General features: G+C 43.3%; 1 protein-coding gene and 1 pseudogene across 3 annotated transcripts in view; both read left to right on the top strand.

The window, feature by feature from the left end:
- LOC143126776 (uncharacterized) overlaps positions 1-24,391 on the top strand; it is a 132,197-nt pseudogene that overhangs the window by 30,248 nt on the left and 77,558 nt on the right.
- The window catches only part of LOC143126619 (NACHT, LRR and PYD domains-containing protein 3-like), a 213,887-nt gene that overhangs the window by 170,560 nt on the left and 18,936 nt on the right, over positions 1-24,391 (top strand). The window contains exons 1-5 of one of the 3 annotated variants that reach the window (XM_076288283.1): positions 14,059-14,126; positions 15,705-15,854; positions 19,671-19,784; positions 23,861-23,974; positions 24,175-24,276. The exons of the other annotated variants lie outside the window; for them this stretch is intronic. Coding sequence (XP_076144398.1) covers positions 15,706-15,854; positions 19,671-19,784; positions 23,861-23,974; positions 24,175-24,276 — 479 coding nt within the window. The 5' untranslated portion in view covers positions 14,059-14,126; position 15,705. Of the gene's footprint in view, positions 1-14,058; positions 14,127-15,704; positions 15,855-19,670; positions 19,785-23,860; positions 23,975-24,174; positions 24,277-24,391 lie in introns of those variants that run through there. 3 annotated transcript variants of the gene reach the window in all.

Below are 24,391 nucleotides of genomic sequence, written 5' to 3'. Positions count from 1 at the left end.
GACACAGGCAGATAAACAGGGCACACTGCTCACAACATGCCTGGATGACAGTCCAGGAGGTTAGAGTGACAGATGTCAGGTTAAAATGACATGGTGCATAGGGATGCAGAGTGCAAATCCACAAACTTTACAATCAATAGATCAATAATACTAGTATGAGTAGCATAAAACATATAGAAGAGTATTGTAAAAACAGTGTAAAGAGATGTGCAAATTATACAGGCTCGTTAGGAGAACCTTTTTTCATGAGCTAGTGGTTCAGGGATGGAGAGCTGCTTAGACATTTAATGGCTCTGCAGTATGTGCTGTTGAGAAAGCGGGAGGTTTCGGCCTTAAAAGCTCTCAACCTTCTCCCAGACGGGAGGGTGGTGAAAAGGGAGTTGGCAGGGTGAGTCTCATCTTGAAGGATCTTTAGGCCTTTCCGGTGGATACGGGCCTTGTAGATCTCACAAATGGGGGAGAGTTTGCAGCCAATGATCTTTGAGGCCGTGTATTGACTATCCTGTCCAGCTGCAACCTCTGCTGGACAGTAAAGTTGCCATACCAGACAGTAACAGAAAAGGTGAGGACACTCTCGATGGTGGCTCGGCAGAACTGCAACATTCCCTTACAGGCCACCCCAGATTTCCTCAATTGCCGAAGGAGAAAAAGCCTCTGGTGGGCTTGTTTGGTGTTTGTGGCTGTGGCAGCTTACCCCAGAACTGCAACATTCCCTTATTACCCCTTACACAAAACAAATGTCTCCCTTGGGAGACCTAATAAAGTCACCTTGACCTTGATGCAAGCATTTCAGAATAGTGGAAAAGAGAAGTTAATTAGATACATTTAGACTAGTCAGGAATGATTTGCCTTTAGTTAAGTTAACCTCTAGGAACATGAATCACTCCTGCTGCCCACATGACACTACAAGACCACCACCACAAGAAAAACAACAAGTTGTTTGCATGGCTGCAGAGTGTGTAATGTAGTGTTTCTCCAGTCCATGTCCCTGCTGTGTTCATAATGTGAGTGCTGTGCCTGTGTCCATGCTCATGAGATACAGTGACCTCATGGTGCTGAAGGATGGCCTGAATATGTCCAGTGTTCAAAGACTGACCTTCCACTCTCCTTTGAAACAGGCTCGATCTGTGCCACCTCTCTAAAGCAAGCTGTGAAATGATGGCATCCGTGCTGCAAAGGACACCTTCCCACCTGAGAGAACTGGACATGAGTGACAATGACCTGCAGGATGAAGGAGTGGAGCTGTTCTGTGTGGGACTAAGAGATCCACAATGCAAGCTGGAGACACTGAGGTCAGTAATTAGGAATGTTATGTAATATACTATTTTACTCACCATATAGTAAAAAATGCCAGTGTGCCTGTGTGTAATATCAAATTGTACATCTGTGAATATTGTTAATAATGATCTGCACTTAATGGTGACATGTTAAATGGTGACATTTTAAGGATTTTCAGTCAAACTGAAGAGCATCTCTTGTTTCAGACTGTCTGGTTGTCTCATCACACATGAGGGCTGTTCTCTCTTGTCCTCTGCCCTCAAATCAAACGCCTCCTACCTGAAACATTTGGATCTCGGCTACAATCACCCAGGAGCCTCAGGTGTCAGAGAGCTCACAGACAGACTGAATGATCCCAGCTGTAAACTAGAGACGTTGAGGTGAGCTGTATTACATCTTAGTTGATTTCTAGTGGAGCTGTTCATCCATCTGTGTCCTGTGCTGGAGAGCTTTCTGTGTGGAGACTGGATATTCTGTCACGTTTCTAGATGATTCCCTCCCACATATTAAACTGGGCATGATGTGGCCCTTTAAGTACTGCAGGTAAAAGGCAATCAATATGACTTTCTAGTAATAATAATAATAATAATAACTTGGACTTATGTAGTGCCTTTCATGGTACCCAAGGTCGCTTAACAAATAGGGGGGAGAGGCTAGTGGTCTAAGGACTTACTGAAGAAATGTTTTGAGGTGCTTTTTGAACAGGGATGGGGCAGAGCGCACGTGGAGTGGTAGACTGTTCCAGAGTGTGGGAGAGCATTGGCAGAGAAAGCCCTGTCCCCAAGAGTCTGCAACCTGGTGCGGGGGGTGGCCAGCAGTTCCCTGTCAGATGACCGCAGGGAACGTGACTGAGTGTAGGGGTGGAGGAGATCTGTGAGGTATTGTGCTGAGAGTCCATGGAGAGATTTGTAGGTGAGCAAGAGGATCTTGTAGGTGATGCGTGGCTTGACTGGCAACCAGTGGAGCTGTTGGAGGATGGGAGTGACATGCTGTCAGGGCTTTGTGTGGGTCAGAACCCTGGCAGCTGGACATATTGGAATCTTCTAAGGGGCTTGGTGGGCAGTCCACGCGAGGTGATGAAGGCATGGATGAGTGTCTCAGTTACTGAATGTGTGAGTGAAGGCCGGAGTCGTGAGATGTTTCTGAGGTGGTGATGTTGTTGATGTGGGACCGGAAGGAGAGAGCTGGTGGAGCTGTTCATCCATCTGTGTCCTGTGCTGGAGAGCTTTCTGTGTGGAGACTGGATATGCTGTCACGTTTCCAGATGATTCCCTCCCACATATTAAACTGGGGATGTTGTGGCCCTTTAAGTACTGCAGGTAAAAGGCAATCCCCCACTTACAAACTCATGAGGCTTGTGAACAGTTTGCACTTTATTTAAAGCAAGTTTTAGAATTCATAACACAAGATGGGCAACCATGTCTGCCCATACTACAGGAGATGATTAGGCACAGCTTGCACAGTGACCCACTGATGGGTGAAGGAGAACCAAGCTTTGAAAAATTAGTAGGTAATAAAGAGATACATAAATCATTTAAATACGTTAATAATGTCCACAGCACAGGGGGCAATAAAGACCACTTACATGCCGTAAGGGCTGAGCTACACCAGGAGCGTAACTGAAGCGTTTCGTTCGAGTAGCGTCTGCTGCAACAATTAAGTATAAGTGTACTGTATATACTCTTTTGATCCCTTGAGGGAAATTTGGTCTCTGCCTTTATCCCAATCCGTGAATTAGTGAAATACACTCAGCACACAGTGAGGTGAAGCACACGCTAATCCCGGCGCAGTGAGCTGCCTGCTACAACAGCGGCGCTCGGGGAGCAGTGAGGGGTTAGGTGCCTTACTCAAGGGCACTTCAGCCGTTCCTACTGCTCAGGGTTCGAACCGGCAACCCTCCGGTTACAAGTCCGAAGCGCTAACCGTAGCCACGGCTGCCCCGATATAATGATGATAAGAGTTGTGTGAGTGAGTTGAGATGTGTTGATAAGAAAATGGAAGTCTGGAAGTGTGTGTGTGTGTGTGTGTGTGTGTGTGTGTGTGTGTGTGTGTGAGCATGTATTTTTGTTTTTGTGTGTGTGTTTGTGGTGTGTATCTTGTGTGTATCTTTTATTCATTTATTTGCATTTATGCATTTATTCAGGGAGTTGATATTTCTGGAGAAATCTGAGTTTGAGTGTTTGTGTTGGAAATATAAGTGTTGCCCTCTGACGATCAGTCGGGACGGGTTCTATTTGAGTCTGTGCTTTGGATAAATACACACTAACACACTACATCCCTCCCTAAGTCACTTTACTTTACATAGAAGCTACTCTTGAGAAATATCCTGCTTGATATAGAGACTCTGCAGTATATTACTGTCTCAATTCATAATAAACACATCTCGTACTAAACTCAGTGTTGTGTCAAAACTGTATTTTCTTCTCTCATCCTTCTAAAGGTATGACCATGGAGGAAAGTGCAGGATTAAACCTGGACTGAGAAAATGTGAGTGATTTTACTTTTCCTGAAAAAAAAACATACACATGATTTACATGTTGTGTGTGTGTGTGTGTGTGAACGTGTGTGTGTGTGGTGTGTGTGTGTGTTTATGGATGTGTATGTGTGTTTGTATAAAAGTCAGAGATATACATGTAGACACACCCAAACCCCACCCACACATTTATATGATTTACATGGAAGCATTAAGTTGTGTGTACATTGGCAAGCAGGTAAATACACATCAGTCACAGCAAGTATAAGACACACACAAACACACACGTTCACACAACTTCTTTGTCTCACACACACGCACACACACGTTCACACAACCTCTTTGTCTCACACACACTCCAACAAACACAAACACACACGTTCACACAACTTCTTTGTCTCACACACACGCACACACACGTTCACACAACCTCTTTGTCTCAGACACACACACACAGACACACAAACACACACCAAACGCATATACACACACGCACACACTAAACACGCACAGACACAAACACAAACACAGACACACACAACCACACAAACACACACAACCACACAAACACACATGTACACACACACACACACACACACACACACAGACCAAACAAACAAACACACACACACACACACACCAAACATACAAACAGACACACACACACCTAACACATACAGACACACACACACACACACAGACACACACACACACACACACACACACACACGTACAAACACATACACACACCAAACACATACACACACACACACAAAGTTACACACACACACACACACACACACACACACGCACATACACACACACACAGCAAACACACACATACATACACACCAAACACACACACACATACTAAGACACACACTCCACATACAGACACACACACACACACACACCAAACACACACAGACACAACAAACACACACACACACACACACACACACAGCATACACACACACTAAGACACACATCACATACACACACACACACACACAGCAAACACATACACATACACACACCAAACATACACACACACACACTATAATCAGCAAATCAGTGTGTGTGTGTGTGTATGTGTGTGTGTTTGTTGTTAACATGCCCTTTCCTACCCCATGTTCTGATGAGGATGTTCTCTCCTCTCTCCTCTTCTCTTGTGTGCAGATGCCTGTAAGCTCACACTGGACCCAAACACAGCAGACAGATCTCTCTCTCTCTCTGAGGGGAACAGAAAGGTGACATGTGGGAGTTACCAGCCGTATCCTGACCACCCAGAGAGATTTGACACCCACTGGCAGGTGCTGTGTAGAGAGGGTCAGTCTGGACACCACCCAGAGAGATGTGACCGTCTGGGTCAGAGTCTAGTCAGCACGGGTCAGTCTGGACGCTACTACTGGGAGGCTGAGTGTAGTGGTGGTGGGGTTTATATAGCAGTGGCCTATAAAAGCATGGAGAGGAAAGGGGGGGGCAGCAGGTTTGGACATAATGCCAAGTCCTGGAGTCTGGACTGCTCTGGTAACAGTTACTCTGCCCTGCACAATAATAAGGAGACTGCCATACCTGCCCCCTCCTCCCGCTCCAGCAGAGTAGGAGTGTACCTGGACTGGTCAGCAGGCACTCTGTCCTTCTACAGCGTCTCCTCTAACACACTCACCCACCTGCACACGTTCCACTCCACATTCACTGAGCCCCTCTATCCTGGGTTTTTTGTGTATGACTCCTCAGTGTCCCTCTGCCAGATCACATGACCTCCTAATGCTGCAGCAGAGGAGAGCCACACACTCCTGTTTACTATGTGTGTGTGTGTGGGAGTATATGTTTGTGTGTGTGTGTTTTTGTGAGTGTGTGTGTGTGTGTGTGTTCCTTCCCTTCCTCCTGTGTTCAATTTCTATTTAAGTATCCAAACTAGACCAAACACGTCAGATATCAGATGCTGTTGAATTTCTTACAATTTGAACTTGAACCTTGTATATTGTATGTGTTCTGAAGATTAAAAGATGAACATACAGTGAGAGTGGACGGGTTTTCTCAGGGCTGGGAGTGGTAATCCACCGTTATTTTATATATTCTGATACAGTATGCTTGAGAGTGAGAGGGAGGGAATGGGAGTTCTTTTATTTTAATAATAAATGAAATATGTAATTGTTTAATTGGTTAAAATGTCTTTGATTTGATATGTGTATATAACAAAGGGGAACAGAATGTAATTCATAGGAAAATGAAATAGAAATAAATAAAGAAATTAAATAAAAATGGTGTGTGTATGTGTGTGCGCGTGTGTGTGTGTGTAGCATCATGTTTAGTTGTATGGCACATGTGCATTCTCATTGAGCAGAGACCTAAACCTGTGCTCATCCAGGTGGGGGTGGAAGGGTTGAATAGGTATCTCCCACATCCACTGAGGAGGTGCCCTTTGACCAGCCAACCCCCAAATGTATCCCGGCTGCCCACTGCTCCAGGTGTGTGTGTGTGTGTGTGTGCTGCCAACTGCTCCATTGGTAGCAGGTGTTAGATAAACTAAGTCCAGATAACAGACTGACCATCCTCAGTACTCAGTTCTCATGTAAAGGACGAGGCTGGTTAACTAATGCCCAGGGAGAGGTCCTAGAGGGAATGAGGAAACGTCATCATCTTGCTGGTCAGTTGTTCTTCATTGGGTCATCTCATCCAGCTTCTGAGACACAGCAGAGGAGAGACAGAGAGAAAAGTGGGGTGAGGGGTCAGACACGACTGAGACACAGCAGAGGAGAGAGAGAACAGTGGGGTGAGGGGTCAGACGACTCTGAGACACAGCAGAGGAGAGAGAACAGTGGGGTGAGGGGTCAGACACGACTGAGGCACAACAGAGGAGAGAGAGAAAAGTGGGGTGAGGGGTCAGACACGACTGAGACACAACAGAGGAGAGAGAGAAAAGTGGGGTGAGGGGTCAGACACGACTGAGACACAACAGAGGAGAGAGAGAAAAGTGGGGTGAGGGGTCAGACACGACTGAGACACAACAGAGGAGAGAGAGAAAAGTGGGGTGGGGGGTCAGACGACTCTACCAGTGTCCACTCCTGCTTCCTCAGTCCTGCTTGGGCTGCCCTGGACATCAGGGGAGGTGATGCTTTGGTCCTCACTGACTGCTGTTGAGACCATTGTGGGAAGTGTTATTTAAAACCTGTTCTTAGTTTTCAGACATCAGTGGATTCCCAGCTGTCCACTGCTGATCCCAGGTGCTCATGGGTCTGTCCAGGGTCCTGAAAGCTTCCACTGATCCCAGGTGCTCATGGGTCATGGGTCTGTCCAGGGTCCTGAAAGCTTCTGCAGCTGTAGGTCACACTGATGAATCAGAAACACATTAAACCACACCACAGGATGCCTCAACTAAACCTGTATCTAAAGGTGTATAAACACTTTGTTGCAGCTGATGTGCCTAATGTCCATTTCAGTAGAAAGTTCTGATGCCTGAGAGGTGCTTGGAGATCTGTTTAAAGACAGATAAGAAGCGCTATACAATTTTATTTTATTATGATTAATTTATTATGTACTCTATGTGTACTGTATGTGTGTGTGTGTGTGTGTGGCAGTAATCATCATTTATTATGTACTCACTCTATGTGTATGTGTACAGTATTATAATGTGTGCGTGTGTGTGTGGCAGAAATTGTCTAGCCAAATGGCCCATCTGATCTCACAACCCAAAGGGTCATTGTGTGACCTCCACAAAGGTGGTCTGGCCAAGGCTTTACTAATTATCATACAGCATTTGTCATCTCACTTCCCCCATGGACATCTGGGTCACTGCTTTCACCAACGCCCAGGGACACACAAGGAACCTCTGGTTGTGATTTCCAAAATATCTGTACATGTACGGTATGAATGTAACATATTTGTGTGAAAATGCTTCACCAGAAAGTCTACGGGGTCAGAGTTCAGAGTTCAATGCGACCACAAGCCACCTGAGGCTACAGTCACCGAGCACCTGGGTAAGGCAACAGGCCCGCACGCCTTCCAGATACATAAATAACTAAGAGACATAAATAATGTCCACAGCACAGCGGGCAATAAAGACGTAAGGAACAGCACTTTCATATGTTTATATGTTCAACTCCCAGTACACACACAGTAAATGGATCACACTACACATTATTACACCAACTGGTTCAGCTCACCCGACCACATGTCCTGTCCAGTCCTGCGTCCTTCCATCAGGAACGGCTCACACTGCAGGACCATCTGCTAACCTGTCTGGGGAAATTATCTGTGTTTGGGTCACACCCCTGTCTAGGGTCAGGAGCAACAACAAAAGAGAGAGCCTGCACTGTGGGCAAAGACACATTAAATCAAAGTCTGTGAATGTGTTTGAAGAATGTATTTAAAAGAAAACATGAAAATAGGCAAAAGAACATTAAGGCCTTAACTGTAGAACAGTATCTGGTCAAAACAGTGAAACAGCCTGTCTGAATTTAGAGAGAAGAAGAACAGAAGAAGAGCAGAACCCCAATGAATCGTCAGCAGACAGAGGAACCAATTAGGTGTCATCGGCCCACAGGTCACAAAGTTAGCGGGATCACACAGATGGACATACCAGCATGGGATGGGTGGGGTCATTGTCAGTGCCTCAGGCCTGTCTGCAGACTCTCTGCTGGTGAGTTCCAGGGTTGGGAGTGCAGCTCCTGTGATCTTCTCTGCTGATTTGATGAATCTCTGGAGGGACTTGTGGTCCTGAGCAGTGCTGTTGTCATACCAAACTGGCAGCCTGTTTGGTGACACAATCTCAACATCTGGGCAAGTTTGTGGAAGGAATTTCTTGAAGTCCAGCTGCTGTTGGTCATTCTAGATGAGCTGATCTGTGGTGTATGACCATATGAGGTCCTCAGTGATATGGAACTCGAGGTATTTAAAGGGGCCCAGCTTGTCCACTGCAGACCAGTCCATGTGAAGTAACGGGTGATGATGGTGCTGGTACAGTAAACACCTAGACTTCTGTACTGTTTTCTTCACCAAATAAGCAATACAGTACTTGCTCTAAATGTGCCTTATGTTACGACCCTGTTGACTGTTCTCGGGGCTCCGCCCCTTTATTCTATGTGTTGCCTGTTTGTCTCCTGCAGGGTGCTGAGTGCAGGGGTGGTGCCCAGTAGTTAATGGGCTGGACTATAAGAAGGCCGGGTTTCCCATGGACGCTCTCTTGGTCTTATCGCTCATGTGTGGCTCCGATGGGGAGAGCCTGGAGAGAGCCCTGGCCTTATCGCTCATGTGTGGCTCCGATGGGGAGAGCCTGGAGAGAGCCCTGGCCTTATCGCTCATGTGTGGCTCCGATGGGGAGAGCCTGGAGAGAGCCCTCGCCTTATCGCTCATGTGTGGCTCCGATGGGGAGAGCCTGGAGAGAGCCCTGGCCTTATCGCTCATGTGTGGCTCCGATGGGGAGAGCCTGGAGAGAGGTGGTCTTATCACTCATGTGTGGCTCCGATGGGCAGAGCCTGGAGAGAGCCCTCTCCTTATCGCTCATGTGTGGCTCCGATGGGGAGAGGCTGGAGAGAGCCCTCTCCTTATCGCTCATGTGTGGCTCCGATGGGGAGAGGCTGGAGAGAGCCCTCTCCTTATCGCTCATGTGTGGCTTGCTCCGATGGGGAGAGCCTGGAGAGAGGTGGTCTTATCACTCATGTGTGGCTCCGATGGGGAGAGCCTGGAGAGCCGTCGCTGGTCGTGTAGCCCTGTGCTGGGAGCTCCCTCCGTCTTCGTCGCGTTTTGTTTTGTTTATTCATTTCCCCTAGACACACTTTGCACGACACTTTGCTTTTATACATTATACGGACTTTTCTATTTATCTAAATAAATTATGTATTTATATTGAAAGCTACGGTGTGGTCTCCCCCATTTTATGTCAGGTCTGTTTTGAGCCAAGCAGTCCTTGACACTTACAACCCCAAAACAGAAAATGTTGGGACGTTGTGTAAAATGTGAATAAAAACAATGTAATAATCTGCAAATTATTAAACTCATATTTAGTTGCAAAAAGGACACAGACAACATATCAAATGCTGTTGTTTCCTTTTGGGTCAGACGCTGCTTGAGAAAGTGACCGTGCCGAGACACCACTCTCACCAGAGTCACGTAGTGTGTGTCGACCGGTCAGCCTTGGAGGCTCTCCTGCACCACAAGCAGGAGAAGGAGCATGTGGACGAGATCGAGGGGCTGAAGGTCGTGGTGGACGAGCTGAGGATGAGGGATTAGCTGCAGAGGCGGCCTGTACCAGTCCATGAGTTAAAAACAAATAAGTTTAATGAGAAGTTACATTAAACAGTGGTATTGTGTGTCAAGATCTCAAATGTAACAGTTATAATGCCCATGGCATATATTTTATTGCCTCTCATTGAGTGATATCTAATGACTTTTGCAACCTTTATATAAGCTGTCTATTCCATGAAAATGATGCTAACACAATAACATTCATAAATCCAATCAATTGGAGAAAAGAGATGTATTCCTTTTCTCTCCAAGGGCTGGTGTTTGCTGTGTCCTTCATGTTCCTCTCATCTCTGTGTCCATCTGAACTTTCAGCAGGTCACTGCACACCTGCCACCACTGCCCTCACCACCTGCCGAAGAGAGCAGGAACGTTGGTCTACCGAGCCAAGATGCTTCAGCTGTCCTCCCAGCTCCAAGCCAGAGCAGAGCTACGGAGGGGCAAGTGGAATCTGATGAAAACATATCGACAGCCCGACTCAGGCGCCGCGTGAAGAAAGCTGTGGCGTCGTCCCCTGCCACCTCTGGGCCAAGGGCCGGGGTAGATGGAGCAACGTCCTCCAACGCCATCCCTCCCCAAGCCTCCTCTGGGCCAAGGGCCGGGGAAGATGGAGCAACGTCCTCCAACGCCATCCCTCCCCAAGCCACCTCTGGGCCAAGGGCCGGGGAAGATGGAGCAACGTCCTCCAACGCCATCCCTCCCCAAGCCACCTCTGGGCCAAGGGCCGGGGAAGATGGAGCAACGTCCTCCAACGCCATCCCTCCCCAAGCCTCCTCGTCGACTGTGTTGCGCTAGGAAAAACTTCGCCAGACCACTCCATGCAGTACAACGTCCATCCAACTCATTGGCACTGATGCAGAGTCCTGCAAACAGGACCAGCGTGTTGTGGCACAGAAGAAGGCCTCCTCGTCATCCTCCTTCTCCTCCTCCTCCTCCTCCTCCTCATGCTCCTCCAACAGCAGTTCAGATCGGGCCAGAGTTGCCCGTAGACCACTCCCGGTGCTCATCCGTGGCACTGGCAGGTCTGCTCCCCCTAACAGTCCGCAGGGTCAGAGCTCCGGGACTGACGATGAAATCTGCAACCCCCTGAGGAAACAACAACCTTCTCAACCGGGCATTTTGGCTGGACTGAAAGCTCCACTAGACATGGACACACCAGTTCAAAAAAGGGACGAGCCTGAGGACTGGATGTTCACTCCGCTGGACGAGGAAGACGTCACGAGAGAGATGAGCATTCAGGAAGAAATCCTGGAGCGGGCCGTGACGGAGAGAGAGGCACGACGGAACGGAGAGGAAGAGAAGGCTGAGGAGGTGAGGCAGCTGAAGAGGAAGGAGCAGGAGAAGCTCTTCAGACATCTTCAGAACAGAAAACAGCAAAACCTCAACCTTCTGGAGGAGAGGAGGAACGATGAGGAGGAGGAGGAGGAGGAGAAGAAGGTGAAGAGGGGGAAGAAAAAGCTTCTTGAGGAGACGTCGAAAGAAAAGGCCAAAAATAAACTTCAGGGAAAAGTCAGGGAAGAGAAGATGAAGAAGGAGAGATGTGAGGAAAGCCAAATGAACTCGACACAGGAACATGAGGAAAGGATTGGAACCCAGAAATCCAGGACGAGTAAGAAGGAGCCAGGAAAGGCCGAGAGACAAGAACATTCTCAGCCTGAGCAGCACAGGCCACACACCAAGGGTCAACGCACAGGGAAGGGAAAAGAGGAGGACACAAACATGTCTCAGGCTGAGAAGAAGAGGAAGACACATCAAGCAGTGGAGCAGCAGGAGAAACACATCAGGGAGAGTGCCAGGGGTAGACACGTTGTTATCCGTGGAGAGACGTTGATGAAGGCTTTTAATGCTGTTGTGACGTGTTTTTGCCTACCATTTTGCCTTTGTGTTCGCCTGTCAGAATGCTGTTGTTGTTACACTTGTGTGCTGAATGGGCAGGAATGTTATATGCAATGCCCAAACATTCATAGTGCATGCCTGCATTAGACACCCAGGGAAACCAGGAAGCCAGAGAAAAAGTGGAAAAGGAGATGACAGGTCTAGGGGACAAGAGGGCTCAAACAGAGACTTTTCCTTGCTACAGTCGCCTTCAGCTTACTTTTAGGGGATTCAGGCTGGATGTTTTTTTTCCAAATAAAATATAGAATTTCAACAGCAATATGTTTTATTGTATATTTTAATGTATGTTTCATAATGATTCCAGTCATCTGTTTAAGAAATGCCTTTGTAAACATTATATTTGGATAAACAAGCACAATTAAAGGAAAATGAAAGACGTGTGTTATTTGATCACATTTCCATGAGGATCTCTGTCACTACACAGTAGCATGCTTCTTCAGAGATGGCTGTAACAATATAATCTGTGTGTTGGACAATTTTGACCTCAGGTTGACCCCCCACCCCGCATACTGTATGTGTTTAACATATAACCAAAGATCCTTGATTACCGCTTTAACCCTCTGTGATATAACATTTGTGCTCCATTTGTGTTTACCTTTTGCCACTTGTGGTTACCGTTATGCATCAGAAGTGCATTACAGTTTTTTCTGAATGCTTAAACACATTTTTTGTAACAATGGCTTTTTTTGCAAAACTCTACACACAAATGGCAAAACCACTCACTGAGTTTGCAAAACTAAAAGCACAAACACTGCTTTGCACTCAGTTTGCAATTTTGTAACACACACTTTGCACAACTGTAGGCACAATGGCTATTATTTACACTATTTTGCCAACTCTCTGGCACACTTTCTCATGTGAAAACTGTTTTAGATAATTAGTTCACTTTGCAATCAGCCTAAGCACTATAAATAAGCCACAGGTAATGGGTACAATGGAGTGAGCAGGAAGAGTGAGAAGAGAAAGAAATAGCCCTTTTACAGACAAAAAAACAGTCTACATGTGGGGATATTGTCACGTCAGGCCTGGATACGTCATTCCAGAATATATTTTTCCCGGTGCCTTGGACTAGAACATTGTATGTGATGTAGACAGAATTTTGAGAGAGATGACCCGATGTAGACTGATTTGTTTTGTCTCAGTGAAATGCTATTTTGTGTTTTGACTTGGAAAAACACACTTGTGTTTGTTTTGATGTGTGTAAATAAACACTAATACTTGAAGTTTGGATCCCTGTATGTTTACAGAACTATGACAAAAGTATGACCTCAAACTGATATAGTCTACCTTGTGCACAGAGAAAGCAAAAGCCAGATGTGTTTTTTATTCATACCATCAGTGTGTTGTTGGCACATTTTGTGCTTACTATTGTGATGGCTTGTGTTTACTGTTAGATACGAAAACACCATTTTTACGACGGTGTGAAGAGTTACGTAAGCAATCAGAAAAAACTGTAATGGAAGATCATTTGGAAATGCAGTACCGCTTTATGACCACAAGAGTGTAGTGTTTACCATTTTCTAAGAACTGTTCAGACTGAGTGATTATCATTGGAAATGGATGAATTTGACTTGATTTGGCATGCTGTATATCTAATTCACTATGTATTTGAGTATTTCACTTAACATCTGGTTGCCTATATGAAATTATTACCCGTATGTATTACCGTAATATTAATATATAAATTAAATTGTCACGCTATATCAAATCGCCATGTAAGAATGCAGAGGTGGATAAAGTACACAATCCCTGAATGTATAGGTATACCAATATTACTCCAATACAAGTGAAAGTTACTAAATCAGACTTTTACTTAAAGGAAAATTCCGGTATTTAGCACTTTGTGTCCCTTCTGGTTTGTTTTGGATGAACTAGAGTGGTGGGCACCGACATTTTAACGATTGGTTCTGTCTCGACCTTTCCGCCTTTGACTCAGAGTGGCTGCCATTTCATAACACCTTTCAGACTCTGACTCTAGATTAGGCTAATTTGCGTTGCGTCAATCAAATAGCCTAGACCAAAATATAGCCTATAGTGGCGAGAAGTTGTGAATGAAACAGTTTCCGAGCAAGAAGGGAATTTGCCTGCCCCCTTGCATTTAGTAGACTGGAGACGTAGCATTTGCCCACGTGATGAACGCGGAACAACTGAAATCGAAAGTAAATATCAAGGGACATCTTAAGGGACACAAAGACAGGTGTTCGGGCAAGAACATTTCTGACGTTTTATGGAGGTAAGTAGATAAAGTGAGTTAAATGCACGGTTGTGATCGATTACAGAGAAGCGGTAATTGATATCGGTTTCGTGGCCTGGAGATAATTTAAAGAGGGACACCAGTCGGAGACGGAGACGTCATGGATTTGCTCGCTAGGCGGCCTACGTTTCATACCACCTTTCCTGACCCTGACTTGAGCTAAAGGCTAATTTGCGTTGCGTCTTCAGTCAAATAGCCTAAACCAAATGTAGCCTGGTAAAGTGTCTGTCGAATAAATCAGCCGAAACATAGTTACAAATAAATTATCTAATTAGGCTATGAAATATTCAGGCCTACAGACAGGTAGGCCTGGCCTAGCGTAGGTAGAAAGACGGCCTGTCGAACAACGACACGAATCTGTCATGAAGTATAAATTGTGTAGGCATAGGCCTATCTTACTTTATTGACATGTCTGTATAGGCCTATCCTAGGTCTGAAATAAGGCATTACGAAATCTCGCAATTAATAGGCATCAGACATAAAACATTTACTTTTTTAAAAGGCTCAAAGGTAAAGTTCGCCTATTCCCATAGAGCCGCAGTAAGATTCCAACACACTCCCCCTACTGATAAAAAAGACTGCATTTTATCAATGACCTCCTTTCAAAAGGACTTCCATTTGCATCAGAGTGAGTTTCATTGGATTAAAATGGTATGTGGGGTAGCTAGTAGGCACTTGCAAATCTTTGTGAAAGTAGCTCAGTGTAAAATTTTGGAATTTAGTGTAAAGAGCCAATGTTGTACCAGATAGAAATAAAATAGATAAAAATTAGGGCCTAGAATGAAAACCCATATACAATGTAACCAAGTAAGTGTATTTATGTGTGAATTAGACATTGTACATCACTTTACACAAAATAACTATAAACTGAGGAATTCCCATGTTGATTTTTGTGTTCTGACTAACTGCCATAGGCTACAATTTTAGTCCTTTTATATATATTACCAAAAAATGCAATCACACCTTGTCTTATCCTTAATATCTTCATGTGCATTTTTTGCAGAGACCTCAAATATTGGCTCAACATTAATCAAATATTGTATTTGCAGATAAAATAATGATTGGTTCTATGGGGATATAAAACAATGAGTTTACAATATTTTTTTCGATATATACTGTAGAGTCTTATAACTAATGGGCTTGCAGTACAAATGTGTAATGGTCCAGTCATACTGATAACGTGTCTGTCTTCCACTCTACAAAGTTTGGGCAGGCTAGGAATAAGATATTAATGCCCAAACATGGCCTCCAACATAAGGCATTTCTGAGAGTGTAAAAAATCACATTTCTGTATATTATGTGGACTAACTCTGAGCAAAATCTGAGATGTCGCAGCAACCATTTTCCTGGATTTTGTCTGATTTGACGCGGAATGACCTTTATATTTCCTCTGTCCGTGGTTCCATGGCCTCTGTTAGCATATCTGTTATTGGTGGAGCAAGTGTTTCATGAGGAACCTCTCATCAGAAACATGTTCCTCACCTCTCTTTTTAGAGAGGACTACTCACCTTTCTCTCTCTGTTTATTTTCTTATTAATTAATTGATTGATTGATTAGAATGGATTTCCCTCAAGAAGAGGATGATGCTGTTGGTGGAAATCAGACAGGCAGAGCAGCATGTGCTGTGTCCAGCCACGTGTTCCTGAAGGATGAGGACCTCGTCACTGATGGGCATCAGAGGGTCAGCACAGGAAGACCTTATCCAAGGTGAGCTGTTTCCTCTTATCAAGAGTTTCCAAAATCAAAGACATCAACGGGCCCTGTTGGAGCTGTTTTGATATTTGTGTTTGCAAATTGAGTTGAATGATTAATATTGATAAAATGACATGATGTCAATACATGACAAAGACATGATAATATTTAAGTTCATGAAATATGGTTTAATATTATGGTGAAACATGTTTTAAAATGACATAATTCTAAGTGTTAATACTTCTGTATGATTGATGCCGTGTTCTGTCTGGCCAATTGAGCGTGTGCACAGTCTCACCCTTAATGAATCCTGCACACCCACGGGCGTGTCTAAAAAACGAGGTGTGTTGATGATCACATATGTATATTTTGAAGCCACAGTGAAAACACCACTGGCCAGGAAAAACCTAGTCTCAAGTGAAAGATGCAATATTACAGTAGCTCAGTAAAATAATGCTGATACTTAACCACCTTTTTAGAATAGGCACTAGACCTAATGACAAGTAGCTCAGTAAAATAATAATGATACTTTACCACCTTTCCTCAGCCTACCGGTATTTCATGATCCCACACAGGCCATGTAGCCCATGTTAAACTTTTAGCCTACAGCCATGTTGTAAAAGTGAAACGCTTTGTGTTCAGGGGCATTTGATAAGGCATTTCACGGGTAAAGGGCGCCTGCAGGAATAAATGTTATGGTACACAGACTACACACAGCCATCTAGCCTATGTATGCAAAGGCTATGGTACGCATCCTCCGCCGTTTATCCAATTGTAGGTTTGCACATTGGTCAGCTGAAAGGGCATAGTATTTCACGCCAGACAATATTAGCCTACATTAATATGGACAACTTTACGCAGCCATAAACATGACAAAGGTGGCCTTAGTTTGTTGTGTGTGTGACTTTAACAGTGTGCTTTGACATCAGTATTGTGCTTCATTCAGCATGATAATCCACTTCCTCTTAGGCTAAGCTTTTGACCAGAAATGTATCTTATTCTTGCCTACCTATGCTGCCTTCATCATTTCTGTTTTCAAAAGGAACAATGTACGTCCATGACCTTGAAGTCTAGATTTAGCTAATCTGTGTTAGCTGGTTGCCAACAACAGTGACAAGTAACTGCTGCATGCGTGCACTCTTATTCTCTCTCATGCTCAAACATTCTCTCTCCTGCATGCATAGTTGTGTGTAGTTCTACTGCTTAAAGTTTAACAAATAAATTAGTTTGTTTTACAGAAATGGCCTACTATGCAGTTAATAGAGGCTGCAGTGCAGTGAAGAGTCGGGAAATTATGGTAGACCAACTTTTAGTGACAAACAGGGGAATTATCTCACTCCTTGTAGCCTGATGTGCGTACACCTGACAAGAGTCAAGCAGAATCTAGGATCATCAATATGAAGTATTCAAATGACTAAATATGTTTTTCTACTAGTAATTATACAGATTATAAAATACTCGGGCTGTCAATCGATTAAAAAAAATTATCTAATTAATTACATACTCTGTGATTAATGAATCTAAATTAATCGCATGTATAATTTTTGCTGTGAAAGTATTTTAAATATTTAAATTCAAATGAATCATTGAATAATCAGCATTTTGACATTAAAGTTCAAAAACTCTTTTATTATTATTTTCACTGTTCAAATAATTGCCATAATAATCTACAGCAGGGGTGTCCAAACTACGGCCCGCTGGCCAACTGCAGCCCGCCACGCACTTTAATCCGGCCCGCCGAGCATTTATTAGTTTATCATAGATCCGGCCCGCCACGCACTTAAATCCGGCCTGCCCTGCATTTAATTAATTAGGTTATCATAGGCCGCTCGCTATTCCAGCATAGACAATGTTGTGAATAACTGTAGGCTACTGCAAACTGCTTTAAGCTCTTCTTAGAGAGCGTTTACCATGTCAATGTCAAAACAGCTTGTTACATCGAGATAGTATCTCCATTGCAGCAGATCTAACTAGGCGTTATGCCACTCCATTTAATTGGGAACGCATTTGAGTGTGCACAAGAGGGAGAGACTGCGACAGCTTCCAGCTGGCTTGTTATTGTTGATAATTGATATCTCCTTTTTATAAGAAACGTTTAAAAGGAAATTGCGATGGCAACAGTAGTTTCCACTACTGACCATTTATAAACTGTGAGCCATAGGCACAGCACTAGCTAGGCTCGCGGAGCTGGCAAAAGAGCCTTAAAGTGACAGTGCACCATTTATAAATGAATTAAACAACATCAAATGAACAGTATTTCGTAAGAATTAATTTTCTACAACAGTACTACTTTGTCATTTAAATGATACAAAACAATATATACACACACACACACACACACATATATATATATATAATGTTTTGTATCATTTAAATGACAAAGTAATTCTGTTTTTTCATTTTCTTTTTTTTTTGTGTGGCCCGCCGGCCAATTTTCAAAACCCAATGCGGCCCTGGAGTCAAAAAGTTTGGACACCCCTGATCTACAGTATGATATGACCTAATATGCTGAGGAAATAAATTCAAAAGTGCTTCGGAAAGAAGTTTGTTTTTCACATACAAGGCATTTCAGGCCAAAGATATAAGGGACACAATGAAAATAATCACTCCCCTCAATGTCAACACTTATTTCTTTGCATTGATGTGCGACTATAGAGTTGATGAACTCCGGTGATATGCAAATTCCTTGCTGCAGACATTGCAGAGGACTTTATTTTCAACACTTTATTTTTATCAACACCATCAGGCCGTTTTTTAAAAGTAAATGTTCCAATCAATGATCCAGGCAGCATGTTTACTTCTCTCTCCTTCATTTTATAGTCTAATTTTTACTGACTAGAATGGCTCGGGGTCAAAGGTCATACGGAATCGATTAATTATTATTATTTTAAACAGTTATTTTTTCTCAAATTAATTAATCGAAATTAATCAGTTATTTTGACAGCCCTATAAAATACTTTATATAAAATAAAATACTTACATTATTAATACACTTTATTAGCCTGGGTGTTCCCATGCTGCCTTGCGCGTGATTTGATTCACGCTGCTAAGGCAGCCTGGAGATAAAATTTTCACCTGAGATAGGAGACCAATCACAGAACAAGGGGGAAAGCAAGACGATGATGAGCTATGCACAGACGCATTTGATAGACATCCGTGGCACCCAATAAACGGATCTGGGCATTTTTTTCAAATACGAGAAAATGAACGCTTGATTCCCAGACCACGTCTCATTGAGAAGTGGTGGCGCTAGCCAGGCTAACACTTTATATGAATTTCAAAATATAAAATAGAAACATATGACAAGCCATCGTGTGTGTGTAGAGAGAGTCAAGAAGAATCTAGGATGGCCACTGGTGTGACTGATCACACTATATTCAATATATTGACTTGGTGTCAAAACATTATGTTTTTTGGTGTCGTGACAACACTCCTACACACAGTGCGTACACCTGCAGGCACCACTTGATTAAGGAGGGCTTTCTGTCCCTTTATGTAAAGGTTTTACATAGCTCAATAAGGATACACTGTGTGTTAGGCTACATTAACCAAAAGAACAGTTTGTAAATAAGCGGGTCGGATCGCTGGTCGGGTATCATTTGTCTCAACAAATATTTGCGGTGCAAGTTGCAGTCAGGTTGATTTAGGCCGCTTGTCACAGGACCCACACCACACACCACTGGTGTGTGTGTGTGTGTGTGTGTGTGTGTGTGTGTGTGTGTCATTGAGTTTTTGTGTGAAGGAGAGGGTATGTATACATGCTAACTTTCATTAGTATTGTGAAGATGTGTCAGCTCAACTATTATGTATTTTGTCTCCTTGTGTATCCAGACCACAGACACACAGACCAGTGTCTCCTGTGCCCAGCTGTGTGTCCATGAAGAGTGTCCGGTCCATAGAGCTCCCTAACAATTTCAGTAGTGGACCACCACAGCATTATCCACAGTGAGATTTTGTTTTCCTATCCATATACACAGGGTGCGATTTGTAAAAAAAACAGAGGGGGGGATGATTTTTAATACGTTTGTTAACCCCCCCCCCCCCCCCCCCCCCCAAAATAAAAAATACAAATAAAAAAAATAACGAACGATTCATAGCCTAGTAATTTCATGGCCAATAATAGAATATATTAATTTTGCCACCTTTGTAACATTTACCTTTAGCTTAGTTTTAGTTTACCATTGTGTATGACTAAACAGCGAGTGTGCTCTTTCGGTAGCCTACGATGATCAGCTCCTCTAATGCAGGGTAGGACTACGTTTTGACAAGCATACAAATTCACCTTGTTCTTGCCCCATCTGAAATGACTCCTCTACCTTTGCTGCCTCCATCCTTTCTGTATTTGTTGTGTAAAAACGTTGTATATGATGCCACTGAAGTCTTGAGTTAGTGAATTGGGTAACCGTGTTTGTTGGTAACTAAATAGCCTACACATTTTGTAGTCTAATCGCTGCGTAGACTACGTTCTCTCTCCTGCAGATTTGCATTCAGTAGCCAAGTACGTAATATTAGCCTAGAAATCTAGACATTACATTTTACATTTGCTGACATACAAATTACATTTACTGCCAGGGCTAGTCTAGCAACTCTCCGTTGACTTGTGAGCTCTAGAAATCTAAACTAAATCTGGCATTGAAATCGTGTATAGAGTCGTTTGTTGGGCTTAACATAATGATTGATGGCAGAGTTGCAACGGTTTGGCTTGAATTCCCTGCTACTTCAAAACAAATATCCTATTGCGTCCTATTGCGTGCAGAGGGAATTTGAAAGACAACTGATTATCCCGACCCTCGGACTGAGCACTGCGAACGGTGAGTGCCCAGACCCTACATTATAATGTGGGTCTGGCTCGCCAGGCTAACGTAATATTGCAAAAGTTGAAAAAAGAAATGTGTTTATTGTAGCCTACAGAAAATAAATAGCCTACTATCATACTGTCAGTTAATTGCCTACAGTGCAGTGAAGAGTTTGGAGAGTGAAGTTATAGGGCAACTTGAAGTTTTATGAAAATCATTTACGAACCAGAACATATGGGCCATGACTATGAAGCTTCTATTTCTTGCAGCTGTTAAAACACCCGCTAGATAGTTTAAATACTAGGGCTGAAACGATTCATCGAGTTACTCGAATAACTCGATTACAAAAATGACTCGAGGCAAAAACCCTGCCTCGAAGCCTCGTTAAATTCCTATGACGCGCACTATACGCGCAGGGATTTTATTGTTCCACACGGACCGTTGTTCGGGAAGCACACCACTAGCGCGTGAATCGTGGTACATTCTGAATCATAGATTATGTCTATGTTAATTAGCTGGCGCGATGGCGGAGTCAAGATGTCTATAAATGGCAGAGAATGTCTTAAGTTTTCAAGTAAAGTTTTGGGATCATTACATACTCAAAAAAGGAAAAGAACAAGCATCTGAACCGAAAACATGCACTCTATTCTGTTTCACCAAGCGTCAATAAAGTAGGCTATCTTTCAATCTATCTAGCCTATTTATCATCTATCTACGTAGCCTATAGCCTACATTGATGTTGGCTGATTTTAATCACATACTGTATTTGTAGCGATGTCGTGATATGTTTAGCTTTTTATGTTTTTAAGTAGTAAACTTATTCACGTTCAATTGCAAGACAGTATGTTTAAAAAAGAACCCATTTTTATACACACATGCATGCACCCTCATCTTCCCTCACGCACCGCACGCGTGCACACACACACACACACACACACACAGGTTGCTGGGTTACCATAGCAAATAGGCTCACCCCAGAAATTATTATTTAGTAGCCTAATGGTAAAATTATTTGTTAGTAGCCTAATGGTAGGCTATTTTTTAGTAGCCTAATGGTAACATTATTTGTTTGTAGCCTAATGGTAAATGCTGCAGGTGTAGATTATTTGTTTTGGTTGTTTAAAAATGCAAAAAAAAAATTATCCGATTAATCGATTAATCGATCGATAAAGTGCTAGATTAATCGATTACAAAAAGAATCGATAGCTGCAGCCAGGGTAGGAATTTCACGGTGGCCACGACGGCCATGGCCGTCGTAGCCCCTTGCGTTGGCCGTGACGCCCCTTTGAAAATCAGAGGTTTACAGGCCACGGTGGCCTTGGTGCCCCCTTCTTTCAATATTCGATAGCGATATTTAGCCTATGGCCTGTCAAAACAATCTTAGCATTCACAGCGCAAATTACGCAGTGAAGAAAGTTAGTGCAAGAAAGAAAGTGCGTCTGAATTCACCCATTCTTCTCAGTTGAACTACTCGCGAAGTAGCCTACCCATCACACAGACATCACAAGTATCACACGAAAGAGCTTTTTCTCAGCTTTTAAACGATGTCAGCCGCTAATTGCTGTGGTTAACGGTTCGCGAGAAAAGTAAATAATATCATTCAATTTAATCATAAATTCTACTGAAGGTTTTGCGTCCATCTCCCTACCCATTCATCTCGGCGGAATACTTCACGAACCCCTCGTTTAACACATGACAAACCATATATCAGAATAAACAGCATAAACAGTAACTTACTGAACACAAAGGTGTAAAGCAGTCCCCTGTACAGTTAGCCTTTCCAGAGTAATCCCGTTTTGAATTTGCAGTAAATTTCAACATACATGGATGTCTCCAAATTTGGGCTTTAAGTTTTACACTGTGTTTAAATTGTTCCACATTATTTCATAACGGGCCAAATACAAAATAAATATTACATGTCGCCTAGATATCGGTAAATCAGAGGACAGCTGACTAAGAGTTTGTGAAAGTAGCCTTAATGATCACAAAATGCTAAGATCTAGGCTATTTGACTTTCTTAAAGCTGAGCTGTGCTTAAATTGTTCAATACATGATTTCATAACAGGCCAAATATCAAATAAATGTTAAATATAGCCTAGATATCTGTAAATATTAGATGATCAGATGATTTACAATTATATGCAATGTGTCATGTTTCATGTTTTTGTAATGTTTCATACAGTGATTCAGGTCTGTGAATAGGCTAAATACAACTTTGATCAATTTTATAGCCTACTACTGTATAATTAACGTTGGCCTTAGTGCCCTGACATGTGGCCTTTGTGCCCTCCACCAAATGTGCCCACTGAAGGCCAAGTGGCCTTGCCCCCAGAATGTTGAAATTCCAAGCCTGGCTGCAGCCCTATTAAATACCCACCATTCGTTTTTGCAGTACAGATTATTTCTGAAACTTATTTGTCTATGCATAGCCTACTGGCTGATTTATCAAACGAGTGCTTTCTCGTTCATCCTCCGCAAACTACAGGTGTTTCGGTAGAGAGCCATTGAATAAGCGATGCCAAGCAATTTCTAATATGTAACACTTTTTGTGACAATATGCCTATGTTCTACTCTACGTGGAGTTGTCCTCCATCTCAGTTGCATCAGTTTTCTGATTTTTTGAAGGTTCTAAATATGACGATATGCTTCACTGAATTCTTCTCGTTTTCTTTCATTTGTCCAGCTAACTTTTCCATTGAAACTAGTCATTTATGATTGATTACACAGTCGACATTCTGAAATGTCCTGCACGATCAAGGCCAAATTAATTAACCAGTTATCACGCAGCGACTGTGTCAGCAGCATGAGTGCTGACGGTGACGGTGCGTTTCTGATGTCAGATTATTATGTAGGCTAGCCTACTAGACTGTTCTCACGTTGCAGCGCATACTTATATGAAGTAGGCCTAGCATTAATCAATATGATTATTGCAGAGGGGGATAAATGTTTCATCCCCCGGAGATGAAAAGTAATTAAGCAGAGGGGAGGATATCAAGACCAGAAGGGGGGAAATCCCCCCCATCCCCCCCTACAAATCGCACCCTGCATATACAAGACTAGAGATGTGTGTGTGTGTGTGTGTGTGTGTGTGTGTGTGTGTGTGTGTGTGTGTGTGTCATTGAGTTTGTGTGTGTGTGTGTGTGTTTGAAGGATATGGTATGTATACATGATAACATTTGTTAGTATTGTGAGATGTCGCTCAAACTTGTCTCCTTGTGTGTCCAGACCACAGACACACAGAGCAGTGTCTCCAGTGCCCAGCTGTGTGTCCATGAAGAGTGACCGGTCCATAGAGCTCCCTAACAATTTCAGTAGTGGACTACCACAGTTTTATCCAAAGTGAGATTTCAGTTTCCTATCCATATACAAGACTAGAGGTGTGTGTGTGGTGTGTGTGTGTGTGTGTGTGTGTGTGTGTCTGTGTGTCATTGAGTTTGTGTGTGTGTGTTTGAAGGATATGGTATGTATACATGCTAACTTTTGTTAGTATTGTGAGATGTCGCTCAACCATTATGTATTTTGTCTCCTTGTGTATCCAGACCACAGACACACAGACCAAAGTCTCCAGTGTCCATGAAGAGTGACCGGTCCATAGAGCTCCCTAACAATTTCAGTAGTGGACCACCACAATCTTATCCACAGTGAGATTTTGTTTTCCTATCCATATATGTGACGGAGTACCGTCACTACAGTTGAGTATGCGCTCTGACTGCCATACCAACGGCCCTGGCTCTTTGGCGTTGCGGTCAAGCTGTA

Source organism: Alosa pseudoharengus, unplaced genomic scaffold, assembly GCF_046254945.1.
Source record: "Alosa pseudoharengus isolate Yale_2024_CS ecotype anadromous, Long Island Sound unplaced genomic scaffold, YU_APseudo_1.1 YU_APseudo_1.1_scf_1, whole genome shotgun sequence".
Classification (NCBI taxonomy): Eukaryota; Metazoa; Chordata; class Actinopteri; order Clupeiformes; family Clupeidae; genus Alosa; species Alosa pseudoharengus.
The sequence above is the reverse complement of the archived record's forward strand: the minus strand, read 5'-3'. Positions and strand labels throughout refer to the sequence as shown.